The sequence below is a fragment of the Erpetoichthys calabaricus genome, chromosome 3, assembly GCF_900747795.2.
Source record: "Erpetoichthys calabaricus chromosome 3, fErpCal1.3, whole genome shotgun sequence".
In the NCBI taxonomy this organism is placed as follows: domain Eukaryota; kingdom Metazoa; phylum Chordata; class Cladistia; order Polypteriformes; family Polypteridae; genus Erpetoichthys; species Erpetoichthys calabaricus.
The window spans coordinates 261,377,061-261,394,455 of NC_041396.2; the positions used below are offsets into that span (position 1 = coordinate 261,377,061).

Consider the following 17,395-nt stretch of genomic DNA (forward strand, 5'->3'; position numbering starts at 1 on the left):
TTTTAACCAGATTGTTTAATGGAATCTTGGAAAGTGAGAGGATGCCTGAGGAGTGGAGAAGAAGTGAACTGGTGCCGATATTTAAGAATAAGGGGGATGTTCAGGACTGTAGTAACTACAGGGGGATAAAATTGGCGACCCAGAGCATGAAGTTATGGGAAAGAGTAGTGGAAGCTAGGTTAAGAAGTGAGGTGATGATTAGTGAGCAGCAGTATGGTTTCATGCCAAGAAAGAGCACCATTGATGCGATGTTTGCTTTGAGGGTGTTGATGGAGAAGTATTGTGAAGGCCAGAAGGAGTTGCATTGTGTCTTTGTGGAACTGGAGAAAGCATATGACAGGGTGCCTCGAGAGGAGTTGTGGTATTGTATGAGGAAGTCTGGAGTGGTAGACAAGTATGTAAGAGTTGTGCAGGATATGTACGAGGGAAGTGTGACCTTGGTGAGATCTGCAGTAGGAGTGACAGATGCATCAAAGTGGAGGTGGGATTACATCAGGGATCGGCTCTAAGCCCTTTCTTATTTGCAATGGTGATGGACAGGTTGACAGACAAGATTAGACAGGAGTCCCCATTGACTTTGATGTTTGCTGATGACATAGTGATCAATAGTGATAGTACGGAGCAGGTTGAGGAGACCCTGGAGAGGTAGAGATATGCTCTAGAGAGGAGAGGAATGAAAGTCAGTAGGAACAAGACAGAATACACATGTGTAAATGAGAGGGAGGTCAGTGGAATGGTGAGGATGCAGGGAGTAGAGTTGGCGAAGGTGGATGAGTTTAAATACTTTGGATCAACAATACAGAGTAATGGGGATTGTAGAAGACAGGTGACAAAGAGAGCGCAGGCAGGGTGGAATGGGTGGAGAAGAGTGTCAGTAGTGATTTGTGACAGACGGATATCGGCAAGAGTGAAAGGGAAGGTCTACAGGACGGTAGTGCGACCAACTATGTTATATGGGATGGAGATGGTGGCACTGACCAGAAAGCAGGACACGGAGCTGGAGGTAGCAGAGTTAAAGATGCTAAGATATGCATTGGGTGTGACAAGGATGGATAGGATTAGAAATGAGTACATTAGAGGGTCAGCTCAAGTTGGACGGTTGGGAGACAAAGTCAGAGAGGCGAGATTGAGTTGGTTTGTGCAGAGGAGAGATGCTGGGTACATTGGGAGAAGGATGCTAAGGATAGAGCTGCCAGGGAAGAGAAAGAGAGGAAGGCCTAAGACAAGGTTTATGGATGTGGTAAGAGAGGACATGCAGGTGATGGGTGTAACAGAACAAGATGCAGAGGACAGAAAGATATGGAAGAAGATGATCTGCTGTGGCGACCCAACTAACGGGAGCAGCCGAAAGAAGAAGATGTCACAATGTCATATTTCCAGAGCTTGTGTCATCAGCCCAAACTGTTTTTGATAGATAGATAGATAGATAGATAGATAGATACTTTATTAATCCCAATGGGAAATTTTGTATCTGTTCCTTGAATTTTTGTAAAGTAATATTTCACTTAACCTAAATTTAGTGTTTATCTATATACTTTATCAGTTTTAGTGTTTAGTCTCATTACTCTTTGAATGTTCAAATATCAAATCACTACAGGTCAGTTGACTAATATGAGGCTTGTATTAATAACATTAATCACAGTAATGGCAGTTAGTGTGATATCAATGCTCCTATTGTTGTTTCACTGATAAAATAAACCCATTTCTCTTGAGTAATTCAGCTTGTAAGTTCCTTTATGGTATTTATTTATTTTTTTGTTTTGTTTGGTTTGCGTGCTTAACGTTTTTCTAGTTGGTTGCACATCTTTTTTCAGTTGTTTGTTTTTTTTGTGCTACTCTTCTGTATGTTTATATGTATGTACTGTCTCAGTTTCCTTACTACTGTATTGTTTTTTCCTACATTTTTGTAAACAAAAGGGAAGAGAAACAGGTTGTTTGAAATTAAAATATAATGATATGACCCACCCATTTTCTTCAACTTTATTACTTTCGTTTTTTTTTTTATTATTATTGTGTTGTTTGCTTAATTTGTTTTAATTTTTCTTTAAATGTATTATTTGTATTGTTTGCATTAGTTGTTTTTGATGGTTTTCATTCTGATTTTGGTATACTGTGTATATATTATTTCTACTCAGAATAATAATCATTGGTTATACCCAGTTACATATTGGCAATACTATAACAATGATACAATTTTAAACTGGCTTAAGAATGAGTAGATGAGTATGTATCTGTTACTTGTACTGGACTATGTCTGCATCCCCACTTGACCATTGCTTCACTATTCTAGGAAATCAAAAACAGTGACAAGATTTGATCCCAGTACATGTGGACCAAGTTTACAATCTCCAGCATCACTGGTGTCATATACAGATGACTTCTTTAAGCAACCCAGGTACGAACTGCAGATATATTTACAGCATTAGTTATTATTGTCTTTATATGTCAATGGTGTTTTTTCTCTTAAATGTTCCTGGGCAGATGAAACTGAACCAGAATAACAACGTTTTATTAATAGCAAACTGTCAAAGCAGAAGAAAACATCTCTTACTCCAGACACAATAATGTAATAAAAATTTAAAATCATCAGCTGTACATGAATAGTCAAAAATGTGACTGTGTTTTCACTATTTGTTGCAACATAGACCTGGTCTTGCTTTGACTAGTGTTGAAGTCACTTTATGAAGAAATTGTTAGATGACACTATATATGTTGTTATAGACTCCTTATTGTTCTTCTGATCAGTGAAAATGTAATGCATGCAGTAGTTATTATAACTAATCAAATAAGGCACTCCATTTCTTCTCAGAATATTCCTAAATTACATTTAAATTAAAATTTGTTTAATTTATACATCATGTTCTACATACTCAGTGTCTTTTCTGTCTGTTTTTATTGCTATATTTTCTGACATGTATATAAAATGGTTGAAGAACAGTATTTAATTAAATAATTCACAATATATTGTAATACTGTTTATTCCTGTAAAATATAGGCAAAATATATTTGTTTAGTCAGTGTTGATGAAACTATTCCAGTAGGACTGTCACTGTGTTTGCAATTATTATTATTTTTTAAGTTATTTATTTTTTCCAATCAAAATTTCTTTTTGTATTTTAAATAACGCACAACGCAGAAGTCTTACTCGCATGAGGCACCAGTTACAGGCATTAGGATGTGCACAATACATAATTAAGGGCCCAGATATAGGGGTTCTTCAAAAATATTTAATACACATTTTTCTGAGCTGTTTTTGTTAAAGTACCTTGCTGAAGCATTTCAGCCCTTTGTCTGGCAGCCATGTGTTGCTGAACTTGTTGTCAGTTGTACTAACCATATAATTGTTTTTACGAAAGAAGAGAGAGAATGTCTTTCGATTTTTGTGAGTAGGTGTTAAAAGGAGATAAAGGTTACCCATTTTTGATCTTAGTATGGGGAAAATGCTTTACAATGCCAACGTGTATTTGAGTGGATAGGAATGTTCAAAAATGGAAAGACAGGTATGGTGGATGCGGAATGCTTGGGATGGTAATTAACATCAACCACTATTGAGGAGTGAGAAGAAGTTAGAACTGTGAAGGGTCGTCATTCTAATCATACAGTAATGATAAACAGAACTGCATTACAACAATGTGTCAGTCAAGGTTCATCCTGTTTGTTAGTGCATGACTTTCTTGAGTACTATAAAGAATTAAAAAGATTAACTTACTGTGCTCAACCGGAAACATGTAGACCACTGGTGTGTACTGAAAAGCATGAAGGCTATGGTGAAAAGTAATGAATTTAAAATATTTCTCACATAAAACATTTTGCAAAAGAAAGTGTAAACAAGTAAGACAAAATGCATATGGAAAGGACAACTAAAATAAAGATCTTACCCCCAAAAAATGATATAGAATATACACGGTCGTTTACTAGTTTAAAAAAAAAAAAACTAGCTTTCCAGAAATGTTCAATGCCTTGACAACAGAACAAAGCAAACATATATTACTTAAATCTTATTATTCACACTAGAGATATGATGAAAGGCAAATACATTATACCTCGTTAAATTCACAAAAAAAAGAAATTTCTTCATCATAGATGTGGCGCTTGATAAGTAAATTCTTTATCTCCAGTTATTTTCATTGTTTTTTGAGCCACATGATTTTTTTTTTGTTTGCACAGACATAAATAATATTGAGAAAACGTCCTGCAAGTGGAGTAGAACTATAAAACTATGTAAGTGAAGAAGAAAAAGGGAAGATTATAAAATCACCATATAATGAGCCACAATCAACCTCCCAGTTTATCACTGGTAGAACTGGAAAACTCAATGATATTGTAAAGTGCTTCTGATGTATTAAGGATTTGATGCTCAAGATCTTACTAAGCCTTCACCATATTAAATACAGTAATGAACTATATAGTTTTGTTCACTGTCGTAAACTATTTCTGAGGGATGTGGAGTTGGCTTCAGGATCCCTGCCTATCAGTCATCTTTAATAGGTATGCTATATAAGGCAAGATCTGGTTTCCATGAAAGAACTGGCCCAATAAACACAACGGGCAAGCATGGTTTCCCATACCCAGAACAGGACTTAAAAGAATCAAAGCAGTATATTAGGAAACCTTCTAGATTACTTCTGTCTTAAGTACAATATACAGAAATCTCTTGCACAGTTTGTAGGCCAGATGTTTTTTTACTTTCAGTGCTGTATTTTACAGACTGCAACTCCAGGTGTCATTGTGAAGTAAATTAGATTATCTATTATTTTTTCTGTTATCTATATAATCTATTATTTTTTTTTGTTTTGAGCTGTCTGTAGGGTAGGGTATCAGCACTTATGTTGTGATTCGATTCAATTCCAATTAACAATGCCCCAATTTGATTCGGTATCAATTTTTTCTTGACTGAATTAGCATGCACTGATACATTTGAAGAGGTGGCTTTTGTAGCAATTACTTAATCATGGATGGAGAACATTAATATAATGTGACAAATTTCTTTATTTGAAGGGTGTCTACATAGTGACTTCATAATGTATGTATTAACATGGAATGACATTTAAGTAGAAATACTTGACTAGTAATGAACAGGTAACATCAGTATTTGTAAGGTGTGGAACAAAATATTGCTCTAAAAAAAAAAAAAAACTCTCATAGCACTGCATTCGTTCAAAATTCACCTTAATTCAACAAACATATCAACGCAGCAGAGTCCACACGTGTTATGGGGGGGACTCCTTGTTTTAATACAATGCAATGGCATCTACTTACGAATAATATTATTATACATTAATCAAATATTGATTTTTAAATAATAAATGTTATTCAATAACCTATTCATGTCATGAATCTCCATATAGACATCCTTCAACTAAACTGTTAGCCAAATGTATTCATTTATTGGACATTTAAAATAATCTGGTAATAGTGGAAATTAAAGATACAGCGAGACTTGCATCTTTCTTCAATTATCTTCAATTGCTCACTTGTAGCTGCAACGTCTTGTGTCCTCACAGTTCCTCCTCAGACAAAAAGAAAGCATTTTAAAGTGAAGATCTAGAGCTGATGTTTGTTGACAGTGGCACTGAATGAATGGAACATAAAAGAAAAAGAACCGGCCATTGTGACTGATAATGCTACTATTATGGAGCTACTTCAAGTTGGCTGCTTTGCACACATGCTCACTTTTGTATCGCAGGCTGCTCTGAAAATTCCAACAATTCCCAGGTTGTTTTGCTGGGTGAGGTGCGTTGCAAACTTTTTCCACCGTAGCAGTACAGCTAGCCACGCGCCTAAAAAGAAGCAATGTTTATTGGACTTTGCAAAACACAAACTTGTGTTCGATGCAGTTATGCAATGGAACAGTGCATTGGAATTGCTAGAAAGGTCTTTGGAACAACAGTGAATCATCTCAGCAGGTGTGTACTGTATATAGGCAGGGAAGTTGCTCCTGGTGTGACTGGCATGCAGCGTACTTGTCTGTAACACCTCCGCCGTAGATGCCCAGTCATTTTTAATGTGTGATTATCACATAGGAATCTTCTTCCTTGGATGTTCAGCTATTGCTACTCTCTACACTGTCCTCAGAGACATAGCGATGCTTTGCTTAAGATCTTCATAAAGCCTAGGTACAATGACTTCACTCAGTTGCTTTCTGGTTGGTATAGCATACTGCAGTTCAAAATCCTGTATCATTTGTTGAAAGACCCCGTTTTCAACAACGGTGTAGGGCCTCATATCTTTACAGATAAAAACTGCTGTAAATTTTGTTATTTTTTTGGGCATTAGTCAAATTAAATGCAAGCATGGAGCTACCAAACGTCTCCATTGTAGATTGTTTAGGCTTTACTCATTTGGGTGTTGACTGAGATTATGTTTATGGGTGATGTTGCGATAAATGATTTCTCAAATTTGTTGTGTTACAACTATAATTAATGCCTGAGTTGCACAGCTTACACATAGCTTTGCTTTTATCCAGTTATTCTCTACCGACACACAGTTTGAATCCACACATCTGATTTAAGTGTCAAAGACACTGATTTTAGTTAAAGAGGACACACCATTTTTTGCAAGATAATTAAGTGCCTTTTCCATAGAAAAACTTAACAGGGGCATTAGTGACATCTACTGGATCGAACACCAAAAATGAAGGTAATCAAAAATCTGCATATAGTAATTGAACAGGATAGAGATTCACAAGATCGATCTTGAGACTTTTACAACCGATATTGAATCATTTAAACAAAAATAACGATTACTCGGAAAATCTATATTTTTACCCAGACCATCTTCTCTGTACACAGAGCAGCAATACCCTGAAATTGACAATATTTAGACACATTTCACATTCGGAAATTTAATCTATTATTGAACTTCATTTATTATTACTTCAATCTGTTATTTTCATCATTTCAGCATGAGAACAATATTTTTCAGAATTTTGATGGTATTGCTTAAGTAAATTGAAGACTGATGTATGGCTGTTTTGCAATGAATTCGCCATTCATGTATGTTTAATAACATTTTCTTGTGTAACATTCTCTTCTTGATAATTTCTTTGCAACAGAATCTGTCACATCATTTATGATTATTCTTCATGCAGATTTTCTTAAAATCTTCAGCTGTCTTAGTGAGTTGATAGTTATACAGTGTCATGAACTCATTAACTTTATAATGGCAAGAGATGTATATGGCTTTTTTAAGATCCCTCTATCAGCTTCTACTCTGGGCTGTTTTAGTGATTTTCTCCAAAAATAGTACTGGCCTCTTGTTAGTTCCTGTGCTTAGTTAGCACAATCATCATTCGTTATCATTATTTTTCCTCTTTTCCTTTGGTTGACAAGTACAGGGTAATTTTTTACAATGGAATTTGTTGTCCTTTCAATGCATTATGATCAAAATCTATTTTTTCTCCTTGTCCACTCTTGCCTTCCTTTCTTAATGTTTCTTATGTATGATTTCTAACTTTCATGTACCATCTGGCCTTCAGAATGATTCTGAGAGATTTATGGTGGAATGTTTAAAGTTAATTCAGAATGATTTAGATTCCCCAACATTCCAAATCATATTAAAAATTGAGATGTCATTGGATATTCAGAATAGTTTCAAGTTTAAAAAGGATGCTATGCTTTTGTATGTACAGAACTGTAAGTCCACATCAGTTAGTCCAGGGTTTTCTATAATGTTTTATATGTGGCTGAAGGTGGTTTATCTCAATACCCTATCCTTTTATCTGTAGCTGTTGTGATATTTCTATATTAATATCAATATTTTTTCACTTAAGTAATTCATGTGGCAATATTTAATTGTTTATACTCAAGTTTTATGCTTGAATATACTTAGTAACGAAAACTGATTCGTGCGAGTAAGGTATTCTAAATGTTTGTCGAGTGTACCATTTCTCATCAGTAAAAAATAGTGGAAAACAGACAGCTTTGTTTACCCCGAGACTCAACTGGAAAGGCTTTGGTGGGATTGCCTTTATATTGAATATTGAATTAAAAGTTGTTGGATAGGTCTTTAATGATATTGATGATTTTAGAGGTTGTGCCATAATGATATGATCTCTTCTGTAGGCTCTGTTGCTAAAAAATATAAAAACCTTTTCACTGTGAAGTGATATTTTCAACTGTCATTTAATTAATTACTCCTTGAGTTTGAACATCTGCCTTCTTTTGGAGAACCTAGTCTGTTGTTGCCATGATGGTTTATCCATAACTTCTTGCACTGTATTAATAAGAAAAATACTTTAATGACTCATCAATTACTGCAGTATTTAATTAAAGGACTTGGAGGTAGCTGAATGGAGTTAGTAAAAGACTGTAACAGCTACAGTTTGGAATGCAAGAACAAATGAAATTTAAGAAACAAGAAGACCAGGAGACGAGGAGTTGCGTTTAAAGAACTCTGCTGGTTCTACTTTATCAATGCCTTTGAGAAATTTAAGACCTGAATTAGGTCCCCACATAGTCTCTTCTGCTTGAGACTAAACATGTCCAGGAATTCACTTGGAAGCTCTCCTCTACACAGCTTATTGCACACAATACTTCAGATGCAGTCTCATTAGTACATTATATAGTCTGAGCATAGTGTCTCTTGATTTATATTCAATGGTTTTTATGATATACAGTAATCCCTCCTCCATCACGGGGGTTGCGTTCCAGAGCCACCCGCGAAATAAGAAAATCCGCGAAGTAGAAACCATATGTTTATATGGTTATTTTTATATTGTCATGCTTGGGTCACAGATTTGCGCAGAAACACAGGAGGTTGTAGAGAGACAGGAACATTATTCAAACACTGCAAACAAACATTTGTCTCTTTTTCAAAAGTTTAAACTGTGCTTCATGACAAGACAGAGATGACAGTTCTGTCTCACAATTAAAAGAATGCAAACATATCTTCCTCTTCAAAGGAAACAGAGAGGAAAGCAAACAAATCAATAGGGCTGTTTGGTTTAAGTATGCGAAGCACCGCCGGTACAAAGCTGTTGAAGGCGGCAGCTCACACCCCCTCCGTCAGGAGCAGAGAGAGAGAGAGAGAAACAAAGTCAAAAATCAATACGTGCCCTTTGAGCTTTTAAGTATGCGAAGCACCGTGCAGCATACTTAAAAGATGCACACAGAAGGTAGCAACATGAAGATAATTTTTCAGCATTTTTACACGAGCGTCCGTATCGTCTAGGTGTGCGAACAGCCCCCCTGCTCACACCCCCTACGTCAGGATCACAGATAGTCAGCGCAAGAGAGAGAGAAAGAAAAGTAAGTTGGGTAGCTTCTCAGCCATCTGCCAATAGCGTCCCTTGTATGAAATCAACTGGGCAAACCAACTGAGGAAGCATGTACCAGAAATTAAAAGACCCATTGTCCTCAGAAATCCGCGAACCAGCAAAAAATCTGCGATATATATTTAAATATGCTTACATATAAAATCCGCGATAGAGTGAAGCTGCGAAAGGCGAAGTGCGATATAGCGAGGGATCACTGTAACTTGACATTTTATATGCATTTTTAATAACTTGTGCACAGTGCTTAGTTGCTGCAAATGTTTCACATTTTTAATAACTTGTGCACAGTGCTTAGTTGCTGAAAATGTTTCAACATCATCCCCTAAATCTTTTTAAGAGGTTGCTTCCTTTATGACAATGTCTCCCATCTTGTGTTTATAATTGCCATTCCTGTTGCCCACATATAGCACTTTGCACTTTTCTGTGTTAAACTGATCAAGTGTTTGCCCAGTTCTGAAGGTTGTCCAAGTCTTCTTAAATTGTTTTTCTGCCTCCACAGTGTTTGCCAGTTTTAGTATATCTGCAAATTTCATGTGTTTATTAACAATTGTATACTGAAAACTATGTCATTAATAGAAATCAGAAAAAGTAATGATCCTAGAATAAACCTCTGATGGACTCCACTGATGACCTCACTCCACGTGGAACATTCTCCTCTTATTTGTACTCCTTGCCTTCTGCTGGTTAACCAACTTGAAATCAAGTTTTGTAAGTTGCCTCTGATGCCTACAGGTTCTAGTTTCAGAATTAATCTTTGGTGTTGGACTGTAACAAATGCTTTTTGAAAGTCTAGGTAATTTTGTCATATGTGTTGCTTTTGTCAGTTATTGCGATTGCCTGTTCAAAAAAGATTTGTCTGGCAAGATCTTCCTCTTATAAACCCATGCTGGGTATTTTTAGTATATTATTTTATATAGGTACTTTTCTAATTTAGTGTATTATTACTTTTTAAATTTATTTCTTATTATAGCTTCCATTCTACAGTATTCGTATTTACATTCTACAGTATTCGTATTTATAAGTAGATCATTTGAAGAAACATTGCAGGATTTCTAGGACTTTCTTCATAGAGTATCTTCCTAAAGTGTTTAGCCCAGTATTGTCACGGTTAGGGTTCTCACTGTTGCTCAAAAGGCCAACTTCTCTGTTCCAGGCTGGCTTTTCCAGTACTTAAATTTTGTCTGTTAGTTCTTTTTTATTTATGTACTGTTTAACTGTAGAGTCAGTCATTTGGTTTATGCTTGACACAATACTTGTTTTGTTTTGATTTATATTTTCTGTATTTATTTTTTTTTATTTCTTCACAGTTGCTCCACTTAAATGGTGTTCACTGGATAAATGACTCCTTCAGATCCAGAATTTTCTGCTGACCCATACATATTCATTGATTTCAGTCTGTTTCTAAAAATAACTGCTTTTATGTTGTTGCATTATTCTTTAATATTGGGGCAGTTGATTCCAGTTGTTTTTGGAGGTTGAAAAATAGTTTGTAGTTAGCAGTAAAATAACAATGTTTTTCAATGGCTGTGTCACTAAGATGAATAATGTTAAGCAGTCATTGTAATGAGGAAATGAGAGATTTGATCACTTTATGGGAAATTTTAGTATTAACTTTTAATTGACCTCTTATATCAGCTTTTCTATAGACTGATGTCTAGCAGGCATCATCTTCAGTACCTCTTAGATAGAATGTGTTCCGTTTGATCAGTGATCAGGTTATTAGCCTATAGACATTTAAAAATCTCTCTATTTTAATTAATCTGAAATAAAAAAAAATCATAGGTGTCAGTGTAACCATTTTAGGTCACCCCACATGATCAAAATACTAGAAATAGCACAGAATCTGTTTTTTTAAACTTTTACAATTTGTGTGTAAATTGTAACCTATCTGGTCTCTAATTGTATTATTTAATTTCTCTCTGTTATTGGATGCAACTGAGAAGGCAAATTTCATGTTTTCTTGTGTAAACATGACCAAATACAGTGTATTCCATTTTATCATGCAGTGACAAATCATGAGGATTTCAGTAAAATGAACATTTAGTATTTAACTTATCAATTAAAGTTTTTGCTTATTTTATTTCTAATATCTTTTTAGATAACTGGTATCAAGCTCAAGGAGGTTTGTTAATTAGTTTGCTAGGTGATCTTCATTAAAGGGAAACCTACTTAAAGAATTTGTTCCACATTAATAAGCAAGTCACAGTTCTGGGGAGAGGTCTTTTTGAAGATGGCAAGCGAGAAATACTGCAATGTCTTTAAAAATGCATGAACACAATTGACATTTCACAAGTGAGATCATTGAACTGTAAAAAGATTTATGAGTGATTCAGAGCACAGATTAATTCAGTCAGATAAGTGAATAAGCTCATTAAGTGTTATTCTTCTTCTTCTTCTTTTGGCTGCTCCTGTTAGGGGTTGCCACAGTGGATCATCTTCTTCCATATCTTTCTGTCCTCTGCATTTTGTTCTTTTACACCCATCACCTGCATGTCCTCCCTCACCACATCCATAAACCTTCGCTTAGGCCTTCCTCTTTTCCTCTTCCCTGGCAGCTCTATCCTTAGCATCCTTCTCCCAATATACCCAGCATCTCTCCTCTGCACATGTCCAAACTAACTCAATCTTGCCTCTCTGACTTTGTCTCCCAACCGTCCAACTTGAGCCGATCCTCTAATGTACTCATTTCTAACCCTATCCATCCTCGTCACACCCAGTGCAAATCTTAGCATCTTTAACTCTGCTACCTCCCACTCTGCCTCCTGCTTTCTGGTCAGTGCCACTGTCTCCAACCCATATAACATAGCTGGTCTAACTACCGTCCTGCAGACCTTCCCTTTCACTCTTGCTGATACCCGTCTGTCACAAATTACTCCTGACACTCTTCTCCACCCATTCCACCCTGCCTGCACTCTCTTCTTCACTTCTCTTCCACAATCCCCATTACTCTGTACTGTTGATCCCAATTATTTAAACTCATCCACCTTTGCCAACTCTACTTCCTGCATCCTCACCATTCCACTGACCTCCCTCTCATTTACACACACATGTATTCTGTCTTGTTCCTACTGACCTTCATTCCTCTCCTATCTAGAGCATATCTCCACAAATTAGTTACCAAATCAACCACTGTTGAGCAGCAGATGGGTATTTTACGCTGCTGGTGCATCTGGAGTCCCAAGAACCTTCTTGATGCAGGATTCTTCATAGGATTGCAGTAAAGCTGTATTTCAGCCACCCCTAACCATAACTCACAAAGATAAATGTTTAGAATGGGATAGGCAGTTTTCTTCAGCTATGGATATCATGCTACACTTGATAGTCTAGGTGGATGGAGTTCTGAATGGTTGGTGCATTGCCACCATGTTCCAACATATCTGCGATGTCAGCAAGGAGTTGGTGGAGTGAGAATTGGGTCAAGAATACTGGGAAGTGAGTTGTTAGGTACCTAAGGGTGTCAAAATGACATTGACAAAATATGTGGAGCTTCTAACTGACTATTTCCTGTTTCCTGTTTGGTGACCTCAGTATGAAATAGTTTGGCTCCTACTGAGTGTGAGTTTACCTTTTCTGTACTACCTTTCTTTACATATTTTTAGGATGGTGAACTAATACAGTTGGTATGCATCTCTTTGGCTATTGGGACTGTTTTACTTGTTTGGTGCATTGTCTAAATGTTAAAATGTCTAATCTTGGTTATTTGCTCTGGATAATGAAGCGAGTGCGCCCTAAAAACTTTAGAGTAGATTTGGCTAACATATACCTTGAAGGATGTATTGATAAAAACATCTAATTGTTGCTACAGTTAAGGTAGACTTTATGATTTTCCAGAAACAGTTTATGTAACTATTACTGCTGCATTTTTATATATATTGTCTTTTTTGCCGTTTTTGTACAATCACCAGTTTATGTATTTGTTAGTGATTTAATGACACATGCTGTCTAATGGCACTATACAAATGTTATTTTTTTGTTTGATTGATATTGATGGCATGGAAGTTTAGCTGTGATGTACCTAGCATCTATTTTGAAACCAGTCTGGTTTGGCTAAACTTTAATAAGTTATATACCAGCTGTTGTAGTGTTTAAATGTTTTTATAACAAACAAGCCACTCTATCATAAGAAGATCATAGCAAGAGAAGCCAGTTTGCCAGTCTTATAACTTCAGGCAGTCAGGACTATCCTAAAAGATCAGCTCTGTTTGAATGTTAGTTTAATGTTTTAAATAAAATCTTTTTCACGCTGTTTTCTGATTCTTGAAAACTTGCCAGCAGTTGACTGTTTTTGATGAATTATTTGAATCTTCTGTTTTTTTAAAAGGATTTCAATAGATACTTAATATCTGTTACTAGACCTTCGTTGAAGGTGGCTAACAAAACCAAAATGAAGTAAAAATATTAATTTCTTTGGTTTTAATTGACGCTGTTGTTTTCAATGAGCGGTTTGTGGTCTCTGTACTGCAGTGACCTCTTTGGGTATCTGTGTGATTCTCTCTGACTCTCTGAACTTGACTTTGGCAATGCCATTAATTGTAAGCATTTCAGATGCTCCCAGGCAATACAGCATCCAGTGCTTAGTTCATTTTAAAGTAGTTTGCCAAAGGTTTACAAAATAGTATCCATAAAAAGAAGAGCAATAATAATATCTTTTATTTTCTGCTTTTACTTATCTACATGTACCATAAAGTATTCCTTTGACATCAGTATTGCTGCTTCAAAGCTTTCCTGTTATAGTATTTATTTTTGCCTTCCTTACCACAATCTGTTTTAAATAATAAAAATGGGTTAAAAAGATATGTAGCCATACAAAGCAAATGAAGCAAATCATTTTTTAAATAGCTGTTATTGTTAAAAACCTCCATGCACACTGAAAAGTTATGTATAATGTGCTAGATTTTTCCTTATTAAATTGAACCAGTTCTTCACTTAGAGCAAATATTTTTAATGCCACTGTCAAAATCATGTGTTATGTATGTTACTATTTTAAATAATTCAGTGTACAGTATTGTATTATGTATGTAAGAGCATCATGATAGCACAGTTGTTTGCTCTGCTGCCTCATAGCTCCAGTGATTAGAATTCTGTTCCAGGTTTAGCCTCTTTCTCTGTGGAATTTACAGTCATTCCTGTGTTTGTATTGGTTGCATTCAGGTACTCTGTTGTCATAGACACCCAGGGACGTTGCCCCGCTGGAAGAAGCAGGGGACCGGAAATGGGACAATATTTTCCCTGGAGCGCAGGTGGGCCGCCTCCCTGGAATGCATGGGGGTCCCGGAGCTGTAAAGCTCAACCCTCTGCGAAGACGGAGTCACCGCCAGGGGGCGCCTGGATATGGTTGGAACCTTGGAGAGAGGCACTTCCGCCACACCAGGAAGTACTGCCCAACGAAATTCCAGTGACACCCGGAGTGCTTCCGAGTGCCCTCCTGACACTTCCGCCACACCAGGAAGTGAGGTCAGACGGAGCACCTGGAGCCCATCCAGGTTATTATAAAGGGGGCCGCCTCCCTCCAGAAGCTGAGCCAGAGTTGGGAGGAAGGAGACGGAGCTTGTGAGGAGGGGAGTGGAGGTCAAAAGAGAAAGAAGAGTGAGAGAAAGGAAGAGAGTTGGTAGATGAAGGCATTGTGGTGCTGTAAAGGAGAATAAAGAAGTGTGTTTTGGACATTCTGGTGTCTGTCTGTCTGTGTCCGGGGGGGTATGCTTTCCACACTGTATTTTTTTCATAACCAATAGACATGCGAGTTATTATTGCTGATTTGGCAAGATATAAATAAGTGTGGTTGTGTGAAAATAAATCCTGCGATGAGCTAGTAGATAACAGCTGGAATGGTTCTAGCTTCCCATGACAGTGTAATAAAAAAATAAGGTTTAGAGAAAGTTGGATAAATGGATAGATGAAATTTAAGTGACAGTTATGCACATAGAAAGTAACTGATTGATGCAAGTGTTGTATTTCTGAAAAAGATGCAAAACATTAGCTGTCAAAGTCAGTTTTACATATAATGGTACAGTATGCACAATATGTACTGTACCACAGAATATAATAAAATACTACTGTGCCCACCGTATCTACTGTTTTTTTGCTGAACTTTAATTTATTTTTACCTGAGCTTCAGTTTAATTCATTTCCTGAGCTGCTTTTTCCATTATTTGGTGTATACTATAGAGTTGATTCTAGGTACAGTAGTACCTACGTAGGTCTTCTTGTTTCCTTAACACTTAAGTTGCATACTTCATAAAGATATGCACTTGATGGAGGAAGACTTGAAACTTGGGAATTTAATTAACAGCTGGAAAACTTCTTTTACTGCATATCTTGACATGATGTCCACTGTACTCACTAGCATTGAAATTTTGCACTGCTTCTCATGTACATTACCACAATACATGTTATGCAGTTAATGTTTACATGACTTGGTGCCAGTGAAGGTCAGTTTTCTGCAATTGTGAGGGTTGTAGTTTGATTTTACATTTAGGGTGAGAAATTGCAATTGTTGGGTTGAACCCAGTCTTGAATATGGTAAGTTAATAAAATAAGGCTGTTTAGAATAAAGAAAATATGGTATTCTGGGTATGTTGGCCATGCAACAGTAAATAGTAGTTGCACTTACATTCTACATATATACAAGAAGTAATCAAAGTTATGTGTTAGTTAAGTCAAAGTCTAAAATAAACTATTTGCATGCCAAAAACTTGCATTTTTATGTATAAGTTGGAATATTTATAGGTGCAGTTAAGTCATTCCTATGGTTGCTTGTTGTTGTCATTTTTATTATTTGGACTAAAAATTTAAAACAGGATAACAACAACTAAGAATAATTATATATAGACAAAAGTACTTAAACAAATGGACTTTCTAAATTCTAAATGCTGCAATAACTCAATGGATTCTTTATATATTGAAATGAAAATACATACATACATACAGTATTTCTAAGAGCTTCAAAAAGCATATGAAGGCAGGAAGTAATCATTAAGTTAAAAATTAATTTGAATGAAAATGAAGAATTATTATATTGCAAAATATTGCTTTGTAGCCTCTGCATTAAGCTGCAAAGTGCAGTTGATTAACAGAACATATTGCGCACAGAAACAGGTTCTTGAATCTCCAATGTCAGTTACAAAGTGCATATTATAATTTTGTGTATTGCAGCTGCAACTGGAAAGAAGACTACAGAGATGCATCTTCAGCTATGGTAAGAAGAAGTCAAAAATAAAGGCTGACAGAATTATGTGATCATAACTAGAGGCTTTCTGGTGCATTAACAGATTATTTGAGCAGGCATATTTCTCCAGTTTCTCATAGTCCCTGTGAAACAATCCCTTTATTTTAAAAGTTTTGGATCTTTTTTGTTTATTGACTTGCACTTACCCAATCTACAGGTAACTGACCTGATAAACAAACCCAACTACATAAATTGCATACCAGACATAGTATTTATTTAGATGTACTGTAATGGCATTGACATTCTTCTGTAAGTAAATTATCTGATCTGAACCTGCCAGGAGAATGCAAGCCACACCGTACCAGAGGTTTTCACTGTGGCTATATATATATATATATATATATATATCTATATATATTCATTGCATTCGTAGTCTCAACGACCTGAATTGTGTGGGTGGTTACCTACAAGGTAGCGCTTGTGGTTGGTCTGCTATTTGGCAAACATCCACCACGGTGCCCTCTTTCAGTTGAGAGAAGCAGATCATGGAATGTTGCATAGTTTACTGTCAAATAAAGCAAAGAGTACGCGACACGGCGCAGCCTAAAGGGGCTTCGTTTCTGACGCTGACGTCCGAGGTTCGATTCCCCGAGAGGGGAGCAGTAGAGTGTGTACGCCTGATGAGCCCAAATGAGGGTGAAACACGTGTTGTGTACTCTTTGCTTTATTTGACAGTAAACTATGCAATATATATATATATATATTGCATAGTTTATATATATATATACTATATATATATATATATATATATATATATATATATATACTATATACAGTATACTGTGTGTGTGTGTATGTATATATATATATATATATATATATATATATATATATATATATATATATACACACATACATACACACTACCAGTCAAAAGTTTCAGAACACCTCATTTT

General features: G+C 36.0%; 1 protein-coding gene across 3 annotated transcripts in view; it reads left to right on the plus strand.

The window, feature by feature from the left end:
- Positions 1 to 17,395, plus strand: part of LOC114648870 (protein INCA1-like) — an 88,056-nt gene that overhangs the window by 33,100 nt on the left and 37,561 nt on the right. For all 3 annotated transcript variants that reach the window (XM_051924091.1, XM_028798154.2, XM_051924092.1), the window contains 2 exons: positions 2,291 to 2,395; positions 16,427 to 16,469. In XM_051924091.1, coding sequence (XP_051780051.1) covers positions 2,291 to 2,395; positions 16,427 to 16,469 — 148 coding nt within the window. The remainder of the gene's footprint in view (positions 1 to 2,290; positions 2,396 to 16,426; positions 16,470 to 17,395) is intronic.